At 55.0% G+C, this 18,172-nt stretch overlaps 1 protein-coding gene across 3 annotated transcripts in view; it reads left to right on the forward strand.

Moving 5' to 3' along the window:
• The first annotated feature begins 4,568 nt into the window (after positions 1-4,568).
• The window catches only part of BCAS4 (breast carcinoma amplified sequence 4), a 60,712-nt gene continuing 47,108 nt past the window's right edge, over positions 4,569-18,172 (forward strand). The window contains exon 1 of one of the 3 annotated variants that reach the window (XM_040459655.1): positions 4,569-4,861. In XM_040459655.1, the coding sequence (XP_040315589.1) occupies positions 4,682-4,861 (180 nt within the window). In that variant the 5' untranslated portion in view covers positions 4,569-4,681. The remainder of the gene's footprint in view (positions 4,862-18,172) is intronic. The other 2 variants (XM_040459654.1, XM_040459653.1) reach the window with 2 other exon arrangements.

Genomic DNA, 18,172 nt, shown 5'->3' on the forward strand with positions numbered 1-18,172 from the left:
AAACAGACGTGAAGCAGGAGAGCGACTTCAAATTTTAGATAGATGTGTTTACTGAGGACTTCCTGTGTGCAAAGGCAGTCGGCTGAACACCCACAACACCGACAACAACAACAACAACAACAACAACAACAACAACAACAACAAATGCATCAGACATATCCTCTGTCCCCCAGGAACTTGCTGTCTGGAGATGGACTTCCACCTTCGCAGAAGGGAGAAAGTATCAGAAGGCGAGCTTACAGGGCGCATGTGCTTGAGGGGCAGAGGAAGGGCCCTTGAAGGCTGGCGGAAGGCGGGGGTGGCGGTCAGGGGCAGGTGCCCCAGCTAGGGCATTGCAGACAGGAAATGCTGGACACAGACGGGGGGCCTGGCAGATATGTGACACGTTCAGGGGTCCCTGTGCTCAGGAACCTGGACACCTTCAGGGACCAACAGGTCAGTACAAGACTGGGGCCCAGTGTGGAAGACTGGCAAACCGGGACAGGTCCTTAACTGGCCAAGTATGGCCATGCCACAGTGCCGGCTCACGGTTCCCTAATCTTTCCTTTCTTTCCAAGAGAAGCCACTGAGTCTGAGTGTCCACATGAACCCTAGAAGATATAGAGGGGCGCCTGGGGGGCTCAGTCGGTTGAGCGTCCAACTTCGGCTCGGGTCATGATCTCACGGTTCGTGGGTTCGAGCCCTGCTGACAGCTCGGAGCCTGGAGCCTGCTTCAGACTCTGTGTCTCCTTCTCTCTCTGTCCCTCCTCCACTCATGCTCTATCTCTCTCTTTCTCTCTCTCTCTCTGTCTCTCAAAAATAAACATTTAAAAAATGTTAAAAAAAAAGATATAGATACTTAAACATAATGTTATCCAAAACAAATACGTTTGTAGATGTCTCCGTCCATTCAGGCCGCTAGAACAAAATCCCATAGACTGTGACATATGAGACATACTTCTCACGGTTCTGGAGGCTGGAAAATCCAAAATCGGCATCTGGTGAGAGCCCGCTTCCAGGTTGTGGACCGTCAACTTGTCAGGGTGTCCTCACGCGGTGGAAGGGGCAAGGGAGCCCTCTGGGGTAGAAGGACGCTAATTCCATTTACAAGGGTTCTACTCTTATAACCTGATCACCTCCCGGAGGCCCCCCCCACCCCCCAAACTGGGGGGGGGGGGGCGAGGTTCAACGTAGGAATCTGGGGAGGGACGCACGCAGCAGGCTGTATGGCCGGGGCCAGGACTCAGGTAAGCCCAGGGCACACCTTGTGAGGAGACAGACCCTCACTTGCTGCTGTCCCTGGATAGTTTGTCCCACATGCCTCTCTGGCCTCACCCGAGGCCTGGCCCTGCTCCGTGGGCTCCCATCTGTAATTTAGGGTTCAGAGAGAAAAGCCGCGAAAACAGATTGGCGAGGTAGGGCCAGGGGTATGGTCTTTGAACTTCACGCGGTGGGCACTGGGGAGCCCGTGAAGGTTTACGAGCAAGAAGGGAGATGACTAGAATGTGCTCCAGGAGGGCAGTGAAGAAGGCGGGCTGGCACAGGGGCAGGGCAGGGCAGGGCTTTCCTAACGGGCCAGGTTAGAGGGGGGAGGCTGGAGCAGGAACCAAGAGGGGTTGTCTCGCTGGAGGCAGAGTATTTGGTGTGAGTGGCTGGTGAGGAGTTGGGTCCTGGAATCAGATTGTCCAAGTGTAAATCCTGGCTCTTGCCTATACTAGTTATTGTCCTGGGCCAGCGGATGAATCTGTCTCTCTTGGTCACAGTCTCTTCATCTGTACAATGGGCATGGCAGCAGGGGCCGCCCACCTCACGGGATGTGGCAGAGATCCTATGTGAACAGCGCCTGGCACATGGTAAGTGCCGAGGACGCAGCAGCAGTGAGGACAGTGGTGGGTGCCAAGGGACCCCAGGGTCACCAGCGCCTACAGAGTTAAGCACGCACTGGAACTAAACCTCCCCAAACCAAGGCCACACCCCATACCAATTAAATCACAATCTCTGGGGCGGGGGCTGGGCGTCAGTATGTTCCGCAAGCTTCTCAGGTGTTTCCAATGTGCAGCCAAGCTTGGGAACCATTGCTGATCTAGAACCTTGTATGCCTGAGGCCTGGGCTGGCGTTGACCTTGAAAAGACACAGACAGGCAACCATTTTGTAGCTGGAGGTGAAGCCAGATGGGGGTGGGGGGTGGGGGGTGGAAGGGCGTGTGACCTTGAGGCCCAGCCAGGCACTCCTTTTAGGGCTCCGGGGGGCCTTGCCAGCCTGCCAGCCACTGGCGCCCCCACCCTCAGGCTGGGCTGGAGCCGGGCCGCCTGCACCCGCAGAGGACTCCACGCAGGAGACCAGAGCGGCAGCTGAGCCCGGCTTGGGCGCCAGAGGGAGCTCGTGGGGACGCGCCACAGCTCCATCCCTGCGGCTGGTTCAAACTGGTTTGGGCAGGGTGCGGCCCTGGCAGGCTGCATGCCAGGCCTCAGGCTTGCTGCCTCTGCCCCAGGGTCTCCCCAAGAGCTAAGGACCGGGGACAGGGCATTGGGACATAGCCAAGCGCCACTGAGAGGCTAGGAGATTTTTACACCTTCAATCCCCTTTGTTGAAAACCATTGATTTGGCCTCCCATGGGGGGATCCCTGGGTAAATGCCTGCAGCAAGGGGGAGCCCCTAAATGGGGGTCATTCTCCGACTTTGGTGTGCATCAGAATCCACTTCACAGCTGTCACAATGAAGATGTTTAACCCCCCAAAGATTCTGATTCAGCAAGTTGGGGGAGGGCTCCAGGCATCTGTATTTGTAGCACAATGTTTCTAAGGCATAATCACACGTTTAGGGAGAAAAAAAAAAAAAAGACTGAAAACAAAGTGACTGTTGGCTACCCAACTCAGTCCAGGGTATGGATCCTTCCCCAGACGCCCCATCTCCCGGGAAAGCGGGGCGGGGGGGGGGGGGGGGGAAGGTGCTGGTTAATCTGCACTTTTAGATAATATCCCAGCCTTTTTTGTTTATTCCTTTTACTTTCGATGAGTCATTTTGGGCATTCACTAGGTTTAAGTGTTACAACAAACATCAGCAGAAGAAATAAAACACTACAAATACCATGAAACCCTGTTCATAACCCTCCTGGGTTGGCCATCTCAATCCCCCTGTAACTACTTTCCTGAATGTGGCCTGCCCGGTCCCCACGCACAGTTTTATACTCTTGCTCCGTATGTCTGTATCCATACACAATACAGAGTGTGGTTTTGCATGTTTTTAAAACTTTATGGTAATGGCAGTGTGCCCTAAGTGTGCCTTCTGCAACCTGTCTTTTTTTCTTTTTTCTTTTTTCTTCTTCTTAGCATTATGTTTGTGAATCTCATTCATCAGGGTCTCTTCCGCTAGTCTGAAGCCAGTTCTCGGCTTTTCAGAGGGAGGGCCCCCAGCCAGCCCGCCTGCAGCAGTGAGGGTCTGAGCTTGGTTCCTGCATGTCTGTGTGATGAACTGAAGGGCTCTGAGCGCCGGGGAAATCAGGACAGTAATGAATAGCCAAGTTCAGGTTCTGCGGGTTCCTATCCAATCCCGTAACTAACCACCTGTGGCCCGAATCTTTGCCAAGATTTTTCCAGAATGCGACTCTGACCTGCAGGTCTGAATGTTTGGGCAGGGGTGTGGAGCAATGAGCGGGGGGCAGGTGTGGGAGTGACGGGTTACCCCAAAGACAGATCGAGGACATGTTATGCCCCCTACCCAGGTGGTCACGTAAACTATACATTTAGATTCCACGGGGCCGGGAGGGGGACGAGGGACGTTGCGTATATTTATTTACACCCCTAAGCCCAGCTTGATTTTGTTAAATGAATGTGACATTAAAAAAAAAAAAAAAGACGTCATAGGAAAAATTGTATTTCTAGACTTCCCTGGACCTCTTCCCCATTTTTAGGATTTTCCTTATTAGCATTGTTTTGGGAGGATGCACCCCGCCCTCTTCGGCCTCTAGAGGGTCTCAACAAGCCTCCCAGGGGTGTGTATATTGGGGGGGGGGCGGGCAAACCGTGAGTTTAAGAATTCCCTGGGGAGTTTATTCTACAAGCTGCCCCAGCGAGGAAAAGGACCGCTACAACCGGCTTCTCTAATTTCCAGATCTCTCCGCCCGGCACAAACAAGATGCTGGAATTAGGACGGCCCTGGGGGCGGGGACTTTGGTCTTTAAAGGAAAGGACCCCGTTCTCTATCCTGGATGCTGGAAACACCCCGGGAGCTTTAAAAAAACTACTGATGCCCAAGCCCCACCCCCAGGGATTCCGGCTGAATCCGCCGGGGTGAGGCCTGGCTTCCGGGCTTTTGAAAGCTCCCCAGGGCATTCTAAAGTGCCGTGGGGGCTGGGAGACACGGCTCCGCCCGGATTCCAATGAAAAGGGGTGGTCTACACTGGCGGTTCTCAAACTCCGCTGTCTGCAGGAATATCCAGGCGAACTTCAAAAAGTGCTGGTGCTCAGGTCCCAACCTGAGGGACCGTGTGCTGGGCCGGACTTTGGAAGTTTGAACAGTCCCAGGTGATGACAATATGCAAGCGAGGTTGAGAATCTCTGCTTTACCAGGTGGTGCGAGGGCCGGGCGCAGTGAGCGCCGCGCGCCACTGGGTGGCGCTGCCCCCTCGGTCCGGTGCTCGGGGAGGCGCGGGCCGCGTCCGGGTGCGCACCTGCCCCGCCTCCTCCAGGCGGGCCGCGGGGCATGCAGCCGGTCGGGGGCGGGGCTCCGAGGCCGGGACCCGGCCACCGGCTCTCCGGCAGCCTCCGCCAGCTGGACCCCGCCGCTCTCCTGATGCTGCTCCTGGACGCCGACCGGCCGGAGCCCGTGCGCAGCGGGGCGCGCGAGCTCGCGCTCTTCCTGACCCCCGAGCCCGCCGCAGAGGTAGGGAGCGGGGGCTGGAGGTAGGGGAGGTGGGTCGGGGGAGGGGCGGCGGTCTACGCCCTGGCACCCCGGGGGAGGAGAGGGTGGGTGCGGCCTCCGGCGCGCGGGGACCCGAACCCGAACCCTCGGCGTCCCCGCAGCATCCTCGCGCGCCCAACGCAAGGGCCCGAGGCTCCTCGCCTTTCGGAGAGATGACGGCCTGGCGCCACCCAGAGATGCGCGGCAGGTCTGGCCTCTCCCTCTTTCAGCCACAAGGCCCCCCGGGGGCCCAGAGTCGCCTCGCATCCGGACCCGGGCCCCCAGCATCGGCCGGGCTTTGGGGAGGCCGCCCCCCGCCCCCGGTCCTGCCCCCGGCCGACGCTGCGCTCAGAGCCGGGTGCCAGTGGACAGGGAGGAGGCGAGCAGCCTGCGTCTGTGCGGGGAAGTACCAGGCCTCCTCGGTCCTGCTGTTGCTAAGAGGGAAAATACCTCGTCTCTATCTGTACTTTCTATTTTAAAAGCACAGAATAAAAAGTAGATCTGAAACTAGGCCCTTCATCTTCCAGCCGAAGCCAGTCTGTTAACAGTGCCGTGAAAGTTATTTACCCAAGTGCACCAGGAGTTATTTAAGGGTTGAATTCAACTCATTCTCTTTTTAAATCTCAGAAGCAGGACAGAAATACATCAAATACAGAGGGAGCACCCCTCTTCCTGCTCTCTGCGCCCCGACTCAGGGTCCCCGAGATAACTATCACTAGACATGTGGTGTTGTACCTCACCCGAACCAAACGCTTAGAAAATGCATTTACAAGTGCGGGTGTGCATGTATCAATAATACTATGTATTCGTTTTTACAAAACTCTGCTTGACGTAGTAATACCGTTCTCCAAGTGGCTTTTCCCCCCCCACTCAAAATAGCATGGACAAGTGGGGAGTGACTGCTGGTGATAAAGTACAGGGCTTTTTGGGGTGACGAAAATGTTCTGGAATTAGTGGTGGTGGCTGCCCAACTTTGTGAATATACTGAAAACCACAGACCTGTGTGCTCGTAGAGGGTGACTTTTATGGTATGTGACTTACATCTCAATTTTACAAAATCGCATGGACATATTTTCATGTCTGAATGTATCCGTAAGAGCCGTCCAATAGAAATATAATCTGAGCCACAAATATGAGCCACTCCTGTAATTTTAAATATTCTGGGAGCCACAAAAAAAAAAAAAAAAAAGGAAAAAGAAACAGGTGAAAGTAGTCTCAATATATTTAAAGTAACAGTTCCTCCAAAATATCAATCACTCCAACATGTAAACAATGACCATGTAAAAATCTTAGTGAGATTTTTACTTTTTTTTTTTTTTTTTTTTTTTTGGTACTAGCTTTTCAAAATCAGGCTTTTATATTGAACTTACAACATATCTCTCAGTTGGGACCGGCCACGTTGTGAGTGTTCAATAGTCATATGAGGCCGGCGGCCTCCATGTTGGAGACTATGCTCCATCGTTCTTTGGCTTCCCCGTACCCCACAACTAAATGATAATTACTCCTATTTCCTGGGCCTGTTCACAGACTGTGTCGTTGCTCCTGGCAGTGACCCAGGGCTAGGAGGTTGTTTGGTTAATTAAAAAAAAAAATTGTTTTAATGTTTATTTTTGAGAGAGAGAGAGAGAGAGAGACCAAGCACAAGTGGGAGAGGGGCAGAGAGAGAGGGAGACACAATGTGAAGCAGGCTCCAGGCTCCGACCTGTCAGCACAGAGCCCGACGCGGGGCTCGAACTCCCGAGCTGTGAGGTCACGGCCTGAGCCGAAGTCGGACCCTCAACCGTTGGAGGCACCCAGGCACCCCTTGTTTGGTCGATTTTATAGCTGGGAAAACTGAGGCCCACACGTAAGTGACGTCCCGTGGAGGTACCGTAACTTATGAACCGTGCCCCCAGGAATGGGCATTTGGGTTGTCTCCGGGTTTTCACTGGTGTAAGAAGCCTGAGCGTCGTCCTGTTCCTTCTCTCCCTTGCTCTCAGCAGAGAGATGTCGTGCCCAGCGGCTAGACCTCAGCTTCATTTTGTCTCTATTAGGGACAGCCTTCGAGAGAAACTGCATGCGTTAACTTCATTTTCTCACTCAGGGCTCTCTTTAACTCAGACGCGGGCTGGCTCACGCTCGTTTGTAAGGGATGTAATGAACAGCCCAGCTCCCTGCAGCTCCGCACGGCAATAAACCCACTGAGAGTGCTTGCTGAACTTTATTTACCAGAAGCAGCAGAAACTGCCGGAGCACAGTCACTTGCAGCCTCTGGTTAAGGCTCAACCCACTGGCAGCTCCCCGCGCTGAGGCTGTTTGCAGATGGGCCAGTGAGCAACCTGGAAAAGGGAGGTCTGGTTTGGGAACAGGACTGGACGGCGGGGCCCAGGGGCGGGGGAGAGCACTGAAACAGGCAGGGGCCCTGCCTTCAGGACGCTGGCAGACAACAGACACATAACACACAACCCCTCTAGATGGGGTGGTGAGGTAGAGGGTATCTGCGTGAGTCGGGGAGACGAGGGGTGGGGAAGGTCTCTCTGAGGAAGCTGGGACCTGTGAATGTGCAGGGAAGAGGAAGCACAGGGACGTGACTCTGTTGGGGGTGCAGTCAGGGAGGGCTTCCTTGAGGCAGCGACATTTTAGGCTGAGCCCTGAAGTGGGAATAGGAGTTGGCCAGGCAAAGCGGAGAAAAGCATCCCAGGCAGAGGGAACAAAACTTGCAAAGGCCCTGGGGTGGAACGAAGCAGGGTGCGCCTCGGACAGAAGAGCAGGTGGAGGGGGAGCAGAGGGAGGTGCAGCCGGCGAGGAGGGTGGAAGCCGAGCCCGGCACCGTGCTCTGTCTGCCGGGATCAAGGAGCTGCTACAGGGCGGAGGCGTGTTGACGCTGGTTGGCAGGTGAGTGTTTTACTGTTTCCGGCGCCTTCGGGTATTCTGTTGAGCCAGGTTTTTTGTGTCTTACTTTCTTTTTCTGGTTTGAACTTCCTCTTTGGGGGAGGTGTCAGGGTGGCCTCCAGAAGCTGCTCCAAGATGGCAGGGAGAGGTGTTTGCCTCTTGGGTGCCCTCTGTCTCATGAGGGGAGGGAGCTCAGGGTCCTCTCGAAAGGCTGGGTGCCGATAGCCACCCACAGGTGACTTCCTGGCCAGGCTCTTTCAGAATCCTGTTTGGAACCTGTGCTGGAACACAGGATGGGCTTGGCCCACAGATGAGGTTCATGGCCTAGATGGAAGGAAGTCAAGCCAGCACTTTCTCATGCCCAGGGGCTTTGCTTGAGTGAGCAGAGGATGACAGGGGACAAAACATTTGGGTCTTTTAACCACAGGTGGATTAGATCAGGGTTTGCAAACTCGAGGCGCAGGGGTCGAATCCAACACTGATGTGATTGGATCAGTCCACATGGGGTTGTTTAAATAGAATTTTCATGAAAAATTCTGAGTTTCTTGTTTATTTAAAACATCAATCTGTTCTTTTTTTTTTTTTTTTAACGTTTTTTTATTTATTTTTGAGACAGAGAGAGATAGAGCATGAGCAGGGGCGGGGCAGAGAGAGAGGGAGACACAGAATCGGAAACAGGCTCCAGGCTCTGAGCCGTCAGCCCAGAGCCCGACGTGGGGCTCGAACTCACAGACCACGAGATTGTGACCTGAGCTGAAGTCGGACGCTCAACCGACTGAGCCACCCAGGCGCCCCTGTTCTTTTTTTTTTAAAGTAAGCTCTACACCCAACATGGGGCTGGAACTCACGACCCCAAGATCAAGAATCATATGTTCTACCGACTGAGCCAGTCAGGCACCCCTTAGTCGATAGAGCATGTGACTCTTGACCTTGGGGTCATGACTTCAAGCCCCACATTGGGCATAGAGCTTACTTTAAAAAATAAAACAGGGGCGCCTGGGTGGCGCAGTCGGTTAAGCATCCGACTTCAGCCAGGTCACGATCTCGCGGTCCGTGAGTTCGAGCCCCGCGTCGGGCTCTGGGCTGATGGCTCAGAGCCTGGAGCCTGCTTCCGGTTCTGTGTCTCCCTCTCTCTCTGCCCCTCCCCCACTTGCACACGTTCTCTCTCTCTCTCAAAAATAAACATTTAAAAATAAAAATATTAGCTGATCTGGTAAATGTAGGTCCATGTTTCCGAGTTTGGGCCCCGCTTGTCACAGTCTCCGCTCCTCCCTATTTAAAACAAAATTTTTGTAAATGATTATTTATGTATTTTGAGAGTGGGGGGAGAATACCAAGCAGGCTCTGTGCTGTTAGCACAGAGCCCGATGCAGGGCTCAATCCTGTGACCTTGGGCTCGACCCCACAGTCTTGGGATCGTGAGCTGAGCTGAAATCAAGAGTCGGACATTCAACTGACTGAGCCACCCGGGCGCCCCTCCCCCCCATTCCTGTACTGAAGCCAGCGTCCGTTATCATTTACCCTTGTGCCTGGACTTTTGATTTTGCTGCCGTCGTATGGGGAGGAAACAGAACAGCTTCTCCCAGCCATGTGTTTCGACTAAAGAAAACCATAAACTAGTCAAAGATGCCTTGAGTTTCTTGAAAAATGTACAAGAGGCTGCTTCTTTGTGAGAGCAGTGGATACTCTGTTATGTCCAACCTGCGTGTCCCATCCTCATGAGCTGCTGGCTTGCTTTCGGCTTTCAGGTTTGGGATGTTCAGATGCCCTGTCTCCAGAGGTAGTTCTGTATTCGTTTACTCCTCGGATCCTTATGGCGAAGCTGCTGTGTGCCAGGCACTGTGCTGGGCCCCGCGGAGAGGCCTGTGGGGCACAGGGGGTGCCTGCCCTCAAGGACTGTGGGTGCGGTCAGGGAGATGAGCAGACCAGTAACCACCAAGCGGAGCAACTACATGGTGATCGGTGCCATGAAGGAGACAGCGGGGGGGACTGTGACAGAGATGCACGGGGAGGGGTGGAAGGAACTGCCAGGCCAAGTTCCAGCAGCACGGGTATGGCCCGAGGGGGAAACATGAGAAGCAGAGAGGTGCTCACGTGGGTGGACCTCAGCGGCCAAGGGCAGGAGTGGGCAGGACTAGACCGGGACCTAGGGCCACAGGGAGGACTCTGGATTTGATTCCGGGGTCCTGGCCACGAGCGGGGGTGAGTTGGCCATGAGCAGAGGAGAGACATGATCCGATTTTCAGACTCACGGCTGCAGGGCTGGAAGGTGCTGGAAGGGCCGCAGGGAGACCACAGACGTGGCTGTCCAAGTGGATGTGGACGTGGACTGAGCTGGCCACATTCCCTGAATCAGAACCTTCCGGGGTGTGAGGAGCCCAGGCCACGGCGGGAGCATGTTTCTCGGAAAGAAGTTCCTGCCTTTCTCCCCGCGGAGCTGCCCAGCGGTGGAAGGAGCCATCCCTGGGTCAGCCCAGAGCCTTGGCTAAAGGTTCCCTCCGCACCAGCCGAGAAGCTTGAAGACAGAGAGGTTCCCAAAGATTGGGAATGACCTCAGTGCTGTCGCACAGGCTGGTGGGTGGCGATGCTTGTGCCCAGTGGACAGGTCCCGGCTGCGGAGCGAGTCAGCTCTGCACAGGAGACTCACGCGTGAGTGAGGCCAGGTGCACGGAGGTGTGCGTGTGCGTGTAACAGCTTAAAAGGCGAAGACACATGTATTTCACACCTCTGTAAATAGGCGTTGGAGCCCCTGTAAATGAAGTTGGAGCAACCACCAGGGGTTGGGTTGCAGCGAAGGCTGAGAGCTCTGTTGGAGTGCGGGGTCCCCAGACTTTGCCGAAGGTCGGGGTCATCGGGGGATCTTCCAGAAAAGATTCTGATGCCTGCGGCCTCCGCCACCCCTGCCCGCCCCCCCAGGTATTCTAATGTCACTGGTGTGGGCGCCCCCTGCCCACGGGGATTCTAAAAGCTCTCCAGCAGGGTTTTAAGCCCGGAGTGACCTGGATGGATTGGTGTGTTGGAAAATCACTGTGGTTGCTGATTGTAGGGGCACCTGCGAGCAAGGCCCGGGCCTGGGGGCCTGGCCTGGTCAACACTCCCCTGGTGATTCCGATGGCCAACCCGGTAGGGCCCACACAGCTCCTCTCTTTTGTGAATGAATGCCCTGTGTCCAGCCGCAGCCCCTGGAGGGACCCTGTCTGTCCTGTCTGCTGCTTTGTCCAGAGGCACTGAGTGACTTCGTACGTATCAGTTAAAGAAACATCCTTTATAGAGGTGCGGACTCCCCTCGTCCTCCTGCTCAGGTTGGGGGTGGGGGGGAACTGGGCCCTGAAGCAACGAGGTGTGGGGTCGGATCTCGGCCCTGTGCTCGGGGCCCCTTCCTGCCTTGTCTGCTCATCTCCCGCGGTGCTGGACGGTCGGATGAGGTGAGCTGCAGGAAACGCTTGGTGCGGGGTCCGGCCCGTAGTTAGCAGGCTGGGAACGTCAGCTACGATTGCTCACTTCCTCATTCTGCAGATGTTTATGGAGCAGGTACTGGGGGCAGACGTCGTGCCAGGCGCTGGGAGGGAGAATACGTGGGGGACACTTCTGTCCGTGGGGACAGAGCAGGTCTCACACTCACTTCTCTACAGTGTCCGGCTGTGGGGATTTCAGCCTTTCGCCTCCACTCGTGCTGAAAGTCACAAGTTCTCACTCCCCAGCGCGGCCTCCTGCAGGCTGAGAAATCCGGGGTTAACTTCCTGACCTGTGTACATGAGGCCAGCCCTCGATGGTACTTTTTGGTTTGCAAAACACAGTTGCTGAGCCCGGGGTTCAAAGGAACCACCGGTCCCCCTAACGCTGTCTTGCGTTCTGAAATTATCCCTTGGTGCAGGTGTGGTGGAAATTTGGCCTGTGGGGTCTTTTAAAATGAATTGGAGGGGCGCCTGGGTGGCTCAGTCGGTTAGGTGTCTGATTTCGGCTCAGGTCATGATGTCGCAGTCTGTGAGTTCAAGCCCCGTGTCGGGTTCTGTGCTGACAGCTCGGAGCCTGGAACCTGCTTCGGATTCTGTGTCTCACTCTCTCTCCGTCCCTCCCCCATCATGCTCTGTCTCTCTCTGTCTCTCTCTATGTCAAAAATAAATAAACATGTAAAAAAAATAAAAAAAATAAAATGAATTGGAGTTGGTTTTTCTTTTTCTTTTTTTTTTTTTTGTAAGTTTTTTTATTTCTTTTGAGAGAGAGAGAGTATCCCAAGCAGGCTCTGCACTGTTAGCGAAATGTGCCCAGTTTTGCTTTTAAAATAAGTTTTGTGGGGCGCGTGGATGGCTCAGTCAGTTAAGCATCCAACTCTTGGTCTTGGCTCAGGTCGGGATCTCATGGTTCATGGGTTCAAGCCCCACATCGGGCTCCGCATTAATGGTGATGGCACAGAGCCTGCTTAGGATTCTGTCTCTCCTTCCTCTGCCCCTCCCCTGCTTGTGTGCACACACACACACACTCTTTCTTTCTCTCTCAAAATAAATAAATTTAAAAAAATAAAGTAAGTTTTGTTTTAAAAATAAAAAGTATCGGGGCGCCTGGGTAGCTCAGTCGGTTAAGGGTCTGACTTCAGCTCAGGTCATGATCTCACAGTTCATGGGTTCGAGCCTCACGTCGGGCTCTGTGCTGACAGCTCAGAGCCTGGAGTCTGCTTCGGATTCTGTCTCCCTCTCTCTCTCTGCCCCTCCCCTGCTTACGCTCTGTCTCTCTCAAAAATAAACTATAAAAAAATTAAAAAATAAAGGCAAATGAACATGTCACAAAATCCACAGGTCCCAGTGGCCGTGGGGTGGCACAGAACCCCCTCCTACCCAGCTCTGTTCCTGTCTCTGTCCCCTTCCAGCATGACGGGTCCTTTCCCATCCCCACCTGTTACCTCCCATTTGTGCATCCTGCTTTTTTCACTCAATATGTCTTGGAGATCTTTCCGTATGAGTACGTAGAGAGCTGCCCGATTATTTTTAGCTGCTAAACAGAATCACATTGTCTGGATTACAATTCAGGCAGCCATTCTTCTATAGATGGGCATTTGGGTTACGTGGATCCTTTTATTCTCACAAAGTCTGTTGCAGGAGGAATCTCTGTACTCCTTTTGCATTTGTGCCAACATGTCTGTAGGATAAATACCTGGGGGGGGGGGGGTCCTTCCTGGTTTGCAGTTCCCGCCAGCGCCGCCTGGAGAACCCCTTCATCTGCTCCTCCCCGGGCCTCCCCCCCACCTGCAGCAGGCCCTCGCTCCCTTCCCCCTCGCCCGCCCATTCTGTGCACAGGGTTGAGGCTGCTCTTTCTGCCTCCGGTCAGGCTGGTGGAGGGGCGGACAGCCACCTTGGAAAGACCTTTACTCCGCTGTCATCTGAAGGGGCCCCCGTGACCGCTTTTGGAGAAGAGGTGACATTCCTACTTGCGTGCCCAGGGTGAAGGCAGGCCCCACAGTCCTCGGGCCACTTCATGTTCACCCCCACCGTGTACTCGGGGACCTCAGAGGAAGCCGGGGGGGCGGGGGCAGGCAGCGGCGCTTGGTGTCGGCAAAAGGTGAAAAACCCGCCTGGAACTCGGCGGGGCTGCCCGTGGATGTCCTCTGGCCGGCAGGTAGTTGCCACGTTCTAAAAAGTGGGAGTCTTCTCAAAAAATCCAACGTCTGGCTTCTCTAAAAGTGTTGCTCCAGAAGATATAGGTCTTCAGTGGCCCTGTTCATGGCCTGGCTGAGTGGACCTTGTGGTTCCTAGGATTTCCGTGTGTGTGTGTGTGTGTGTGTGTGTGTAAACAGCATTGTGATAGAATTCATATGCCATATACAAGTCATACAGTTAAAGTGTACAATTTAATGGCTTAACATTTTTTTCAATGTTTATTTATTAGAGAGGGAGAGACAGACTGTGAGTGGGGGAGGAGCATGGAGAGAGGGAGACACAGAATCCCAAGCAGGCTCCAGGCTCCAAGCTGTCAGCACAGAGCCGGACACGGGGCTCAAACCCACGAACCGCGAGATCATGACCCGAGCCGAAGTTGGACACTCGACTGACTGAGCCGCCCAGGCGCCCCTATATGTGCTTGTTTTAAAGATACAAATAGGCCAGAGGTGTGAAGGTCACATTCAGCCTGCAGACGGGTTTGTTTGGCCATCGTAGTGTGTTTTAATTTGGGGCGTTAGTTTTGAATTTTCAAACTGGTTTGCGCCAACTCCTGGAGCACTGTCTGTCTTGAACAAAACCGGGTTGGCACGTTTCCACCTGGCTCACTCTGCTGGGGTCAAGTAGCAGCCGCCCTTGTCCGATGGAGAAGGGGCCTCCTGTTGGCCACAGTCCCCACCTCTCCCTGTTGTCTCTCTGGCGGGAAGCTGAGTATTAACTTCCATTCATTATCCTGCTTGTGCCGCTGTGGTTCTTAGAGAAAAGTAGACGGTCTCTTTGAAAAGGGAGAAACGGAAAGTCAACGGCGTGCAGAAAACACATTCCCGTGTGGTGTGTTCGTTTCCTGCCTCGCTTGTGTCCATTCCATTTGAGTGTGGAGACCCTGGTTGGGTCCCAGCTACAACCGTCTTTTGTATGGGTCTGGCCCCTCACCGAGAGGAACCCAGGGAAATTACTTAGCGGACTCTCCTCCGTTTCCATCTCGAGACAGAGTCTGAGGCTCGTTTTCTCCCGATTTTCAAATGGGAAACCAGGGCACAGAGATGGTCGGAGTGTAGTTAAGACCACACAGCATGACATGCCAGGGTGGGACCGAAGAGTGGTCTAGGCTGCTCTTCTTGGGCTGCAGCTCCTCCAGGAGCTTCCTCCTTCCCTTGCTCATTTTCCCTTCCTCCCTCCCTCCCTCCCTCCCCCTTTCCTTTCCTGCAACAAATACGCCCTGGGCACCGTATTGGTCACCAAGTGCCAGGTAACAAACTACCCCAAATCGTAGTGGCTGAAAACAACTACCGTATGATGGTGCGGGATGCGTGGTTTTGTGGGTCTGCGGGGCTCGTCTGAGCGCCTCTGCTCCCACGGCACCGGCCGGGCTGAGTCACGGGGCTGCATTCGGCTGGAGGGTTTGCTGCGCTGCAACGTGGCCTCGCTCACGTCGGGCGGTTGGTGCTGGCCGGGGCGCCTCGGTTCTCCTCCACGTGGCCCTTCGTGTCCTGCGGCCTCTCCAGCCGCGTTGCCTGGACTTCTTCACACGGCTCTTGTCCTCCAAGAGGGTGACTCAGATGCCGCAGGGTCTCTTGAGGCTACAGCCGGATGTCACGAAGAGCGGTTTCCACCCATTCTGTTGGCCAAAGCAAGTCACAGGGCCAGGCCAGATTTGGGGGCGGAGTCCGATTGCCCAAAGGTATGCAGATGGAAGGGAATGGGGGGGGGGGCATCTTCAGAAGCATAAGCACCCGCTATGTGCCAGGCATCGCCCTGGGCCCTGGGGATGCGGCGGTGAGTGAGAGGCACCAAAACCCCCAGAGCTTTCATTCTGGTGGCAGAAGAGGACAGGACAGGTGAAACTTGTAAGATGTTAGACAGGGATGGAGGCTGAAGCCAGAAAGAAGTTGGTGCGGGACAGGGAGTGGGGGAGCCTGCAGGGCCAGGGAAGGCCTCGATGAGGAGAGACGTTTGAGCCAAGGCTGGGGGGAGGTGTGCGGTGAGCTTTGTCCGTGATGGGAGCAGCGGGCGCAAAGGCCCCGGAGTGACATCGCGGTTGGTGTGGCTGGTGGGGAGCGGGCTGTAGGCGGCGAGGTCGGAGAACAGATGGAGGGTCCAGGTGGCGTAGGGCTACCGAGGCCTCCATTAGGTGTTTGCTGAGGGAGGTGGGGGGAAGGAGAGGAGTCCTGTTTTTTAATTAAGCTGTAATTCACGTAATGTAAAAAAATTACCATTTTGAAGCGTACATTCAGTGGCTCTTCATAAGTTCACTGTGTTGTGCAAACATCGCCGTGACCTCATTCCAGAGCACTCCCCCCTGCCCCCGCCAAGAAAGAAACCCCATGACCATTAGCATTCTCCTTCTCCCTGCCCCCCCCCCCCCCCCCCCCGCCCCGTGATCTCCTTTCGGTCTCTGTGCGTTTGCTTCTTCCGAACACTGCCCAGAAAAGGAATCACGTAGTACCTGGCCTTTGTGTCTGGCCTCTTTCAATGTTTTCGAGGACCGTCCGCGTTGTAGCAGGTGTCGGGCTGGCATTCCTTTTCAGTACCGCGTAATACTCCGTACCGTGGATATGGCCCGTCTTGATGGTCCATTCATCACTTGACGGGCCTTGAGTCATTTCCACCTTTTGGCTGTCATGAATACCTCCCAAGTTTTGGTAAGAACACCATGATTTCCGTTCTCTTGGCTCTCTTGCGGGGTCGTAGGGCAACTCCGCGTGTAACGTTTTGAAAGAGCGCCGGACTGGTTTCCAGAGCCGCTGCCCCGTGTCCCATCCCTACCGGCGGCGGGGGAGGGCTCGGGTTCTGACGGGGTCTTTCGGGGGAGGAGACCGAGGGGGGACCAAAGAGGAAGCAGGGACCAGGGGGAGAGGACAGCACCCTGTGCCAGGGCGGTGGCACGAGGGGTGGACAGAAGCGGTTGGATTTGGGCCACATTCCGGAGGTGGAGCAGAGAGGATTTGCACACACGGTGGACGGGGTGGGCCGAGAAAGGACGACCTCGAGGATGCTCTCAGGTGTTCGGCCTGAGCAACGGGCCAGTGGCGCCTCCGCTGAGTTGGAGAAGACCACGGCGGGGGGTCTGTTTGTGGGGTTTTGCGCCCATCACTCACGGGTGGGAAGCCAGCCCCACTTTGGGTTTGGGGCCTTGCCCCGCTGGGAGGCTCGGATTGGCATCTTGGGAGACTGAGGTAAGGAAGAAGCAGAGGCCATGATTCCCGCGTGTTATCCATGCCCACCTGCTGTCCCCACCGGCGGTGCCCTGAATGTCACTCTGAGTGAGCCATTTGCTCTTCTTCCCCTGGGAGGGGGACGATTTATGCCCAGGGAGTTGCACAGCATGATGAGGGCATTCATTTTGCTTATGGGCTGGTTAAAAAGGCGTGTGGGCTGCAGCCCGCAGGACTCTCGCTTCTGAGGCCACTTAGGGGATTATCTTGAGAGAAAATTGTCCCGTGAATGATTTGCGGGCGTGGTGGGTTGGCTTATCCTGAGCTCCTTCCTGTTGGTTGGGAACGCTGGCCAGTCGGCAAATGCTTTCTCTACCCTCTCCTGCGTTGGGGCACTTGCCCTTGGTACCGGGAGGTGGGGGAGAGGGGGTCGAGACCACAGCTGACAGACGGCCGTAAAGGGGACACGCTGCCCCCTCTCCAAAGAGCCTCTTGGTACTTACAGACTTCAGCTCTGGACTCAGAGTGCTCAGGGTCAGATCTGGCTTCAGTACGTATTAGCTATGTGACCTTGAGCAAGTGACGTAAGCTCTCTGGTCCTCCGTTTCTCAGTCCATGGAAGAGGGGCAAGCGACAGCACCTACTGTATAAAGTTCTTGTGAGCCTCCAATGAAATAAACCATATATGGCGATTAGCCACCGCTTTTGTTATCTAGGGAGAGAGACACATAAAGCAGCCACTTATTATGCACCTACTGTGTGTCAGCACTCTGTCAAACGATTGAACCACCTTTGTTACGTGAGGTTAACCTCTTAACAACCCTGCCGAGTGGTGTGGCTTACAGGTGGGCCAACCGAAATGCAGAAGGTAAGCCCTTCAATTAAGGTCTCGTGGTTGGCAAACGCGAAGGTGGGATCTGAACCCAGGGCTGATTGGCCTCCCTCCTGAACACTCGGCCATGGGTTGAGATGTACTTCCTCTCTTCGGGCCCCTCTGGAGAAGGAGGCGGCCCATCCCGCCGGGCCCTGGGCTCTCATGTCCCTCTGCAGGTTTTGATTCGGCCTGGTGTCTGGGGTTTGTACACCTGCACTCTGGAGGGAGCCTCCGCCCCCTTCTGTGCCCCTCTCCCTCGCCTCTGCAGCAGAAGGAAAGCGACCAGCCTGCCTCTCTCCTGTCCCTGTGGCCTCTCTTGGCTCCTTCTTCCCCTCTTAGTGCCTTAAGGGCAATTTTTTACCGCGATCTTCCTTTTGGGGGGCAGAGAGAACGTCCTGTGAGTCTCTTAGTCCTCTCTCTGCTGTGGTCCCCTTCTCTGTCAAGCCTCCCCCGTTCGGGCCCAGAAATAGTCCCAGCTGTGAGATGAAGGTTCCAGAGTTTAAAATTGCAACTTGGTACTATTTTTACTCCAGCCGGAAAGATGTTTTTCTGCACATTCGTTTATGCTGTTGTGGTAGCGACAGCTCCCGCCGCAGGCAGCAGGCTGTGGCACTGTATAAACATCTCTCGGGGGACGAGTGGGTGATAAGGGGAGCCTTCAGGTCGGGGGTGGGGGGGCAGGTACCAGGCCTGCCCAGAAATGTCTGGGGTCGCTTCCCTGGCACAGAACGATCTGGCCTGG

This window comes from Herpailurus yagouaroundi, unplaced genomic scaffold, assembly GCF_014898765.1.
Source record: "Herpailurus yagouaroundi ecotype Mexico unplaced genomic scaffold, PumYag 246, whole genome shotgun sequence".
NCBI classification, from domain to species: Eukaryota; Metazoa; Chordata; class Mammalia; order Carnivora; family Felidae; genus Herpailurus; species Herpailurus yagouaroundi.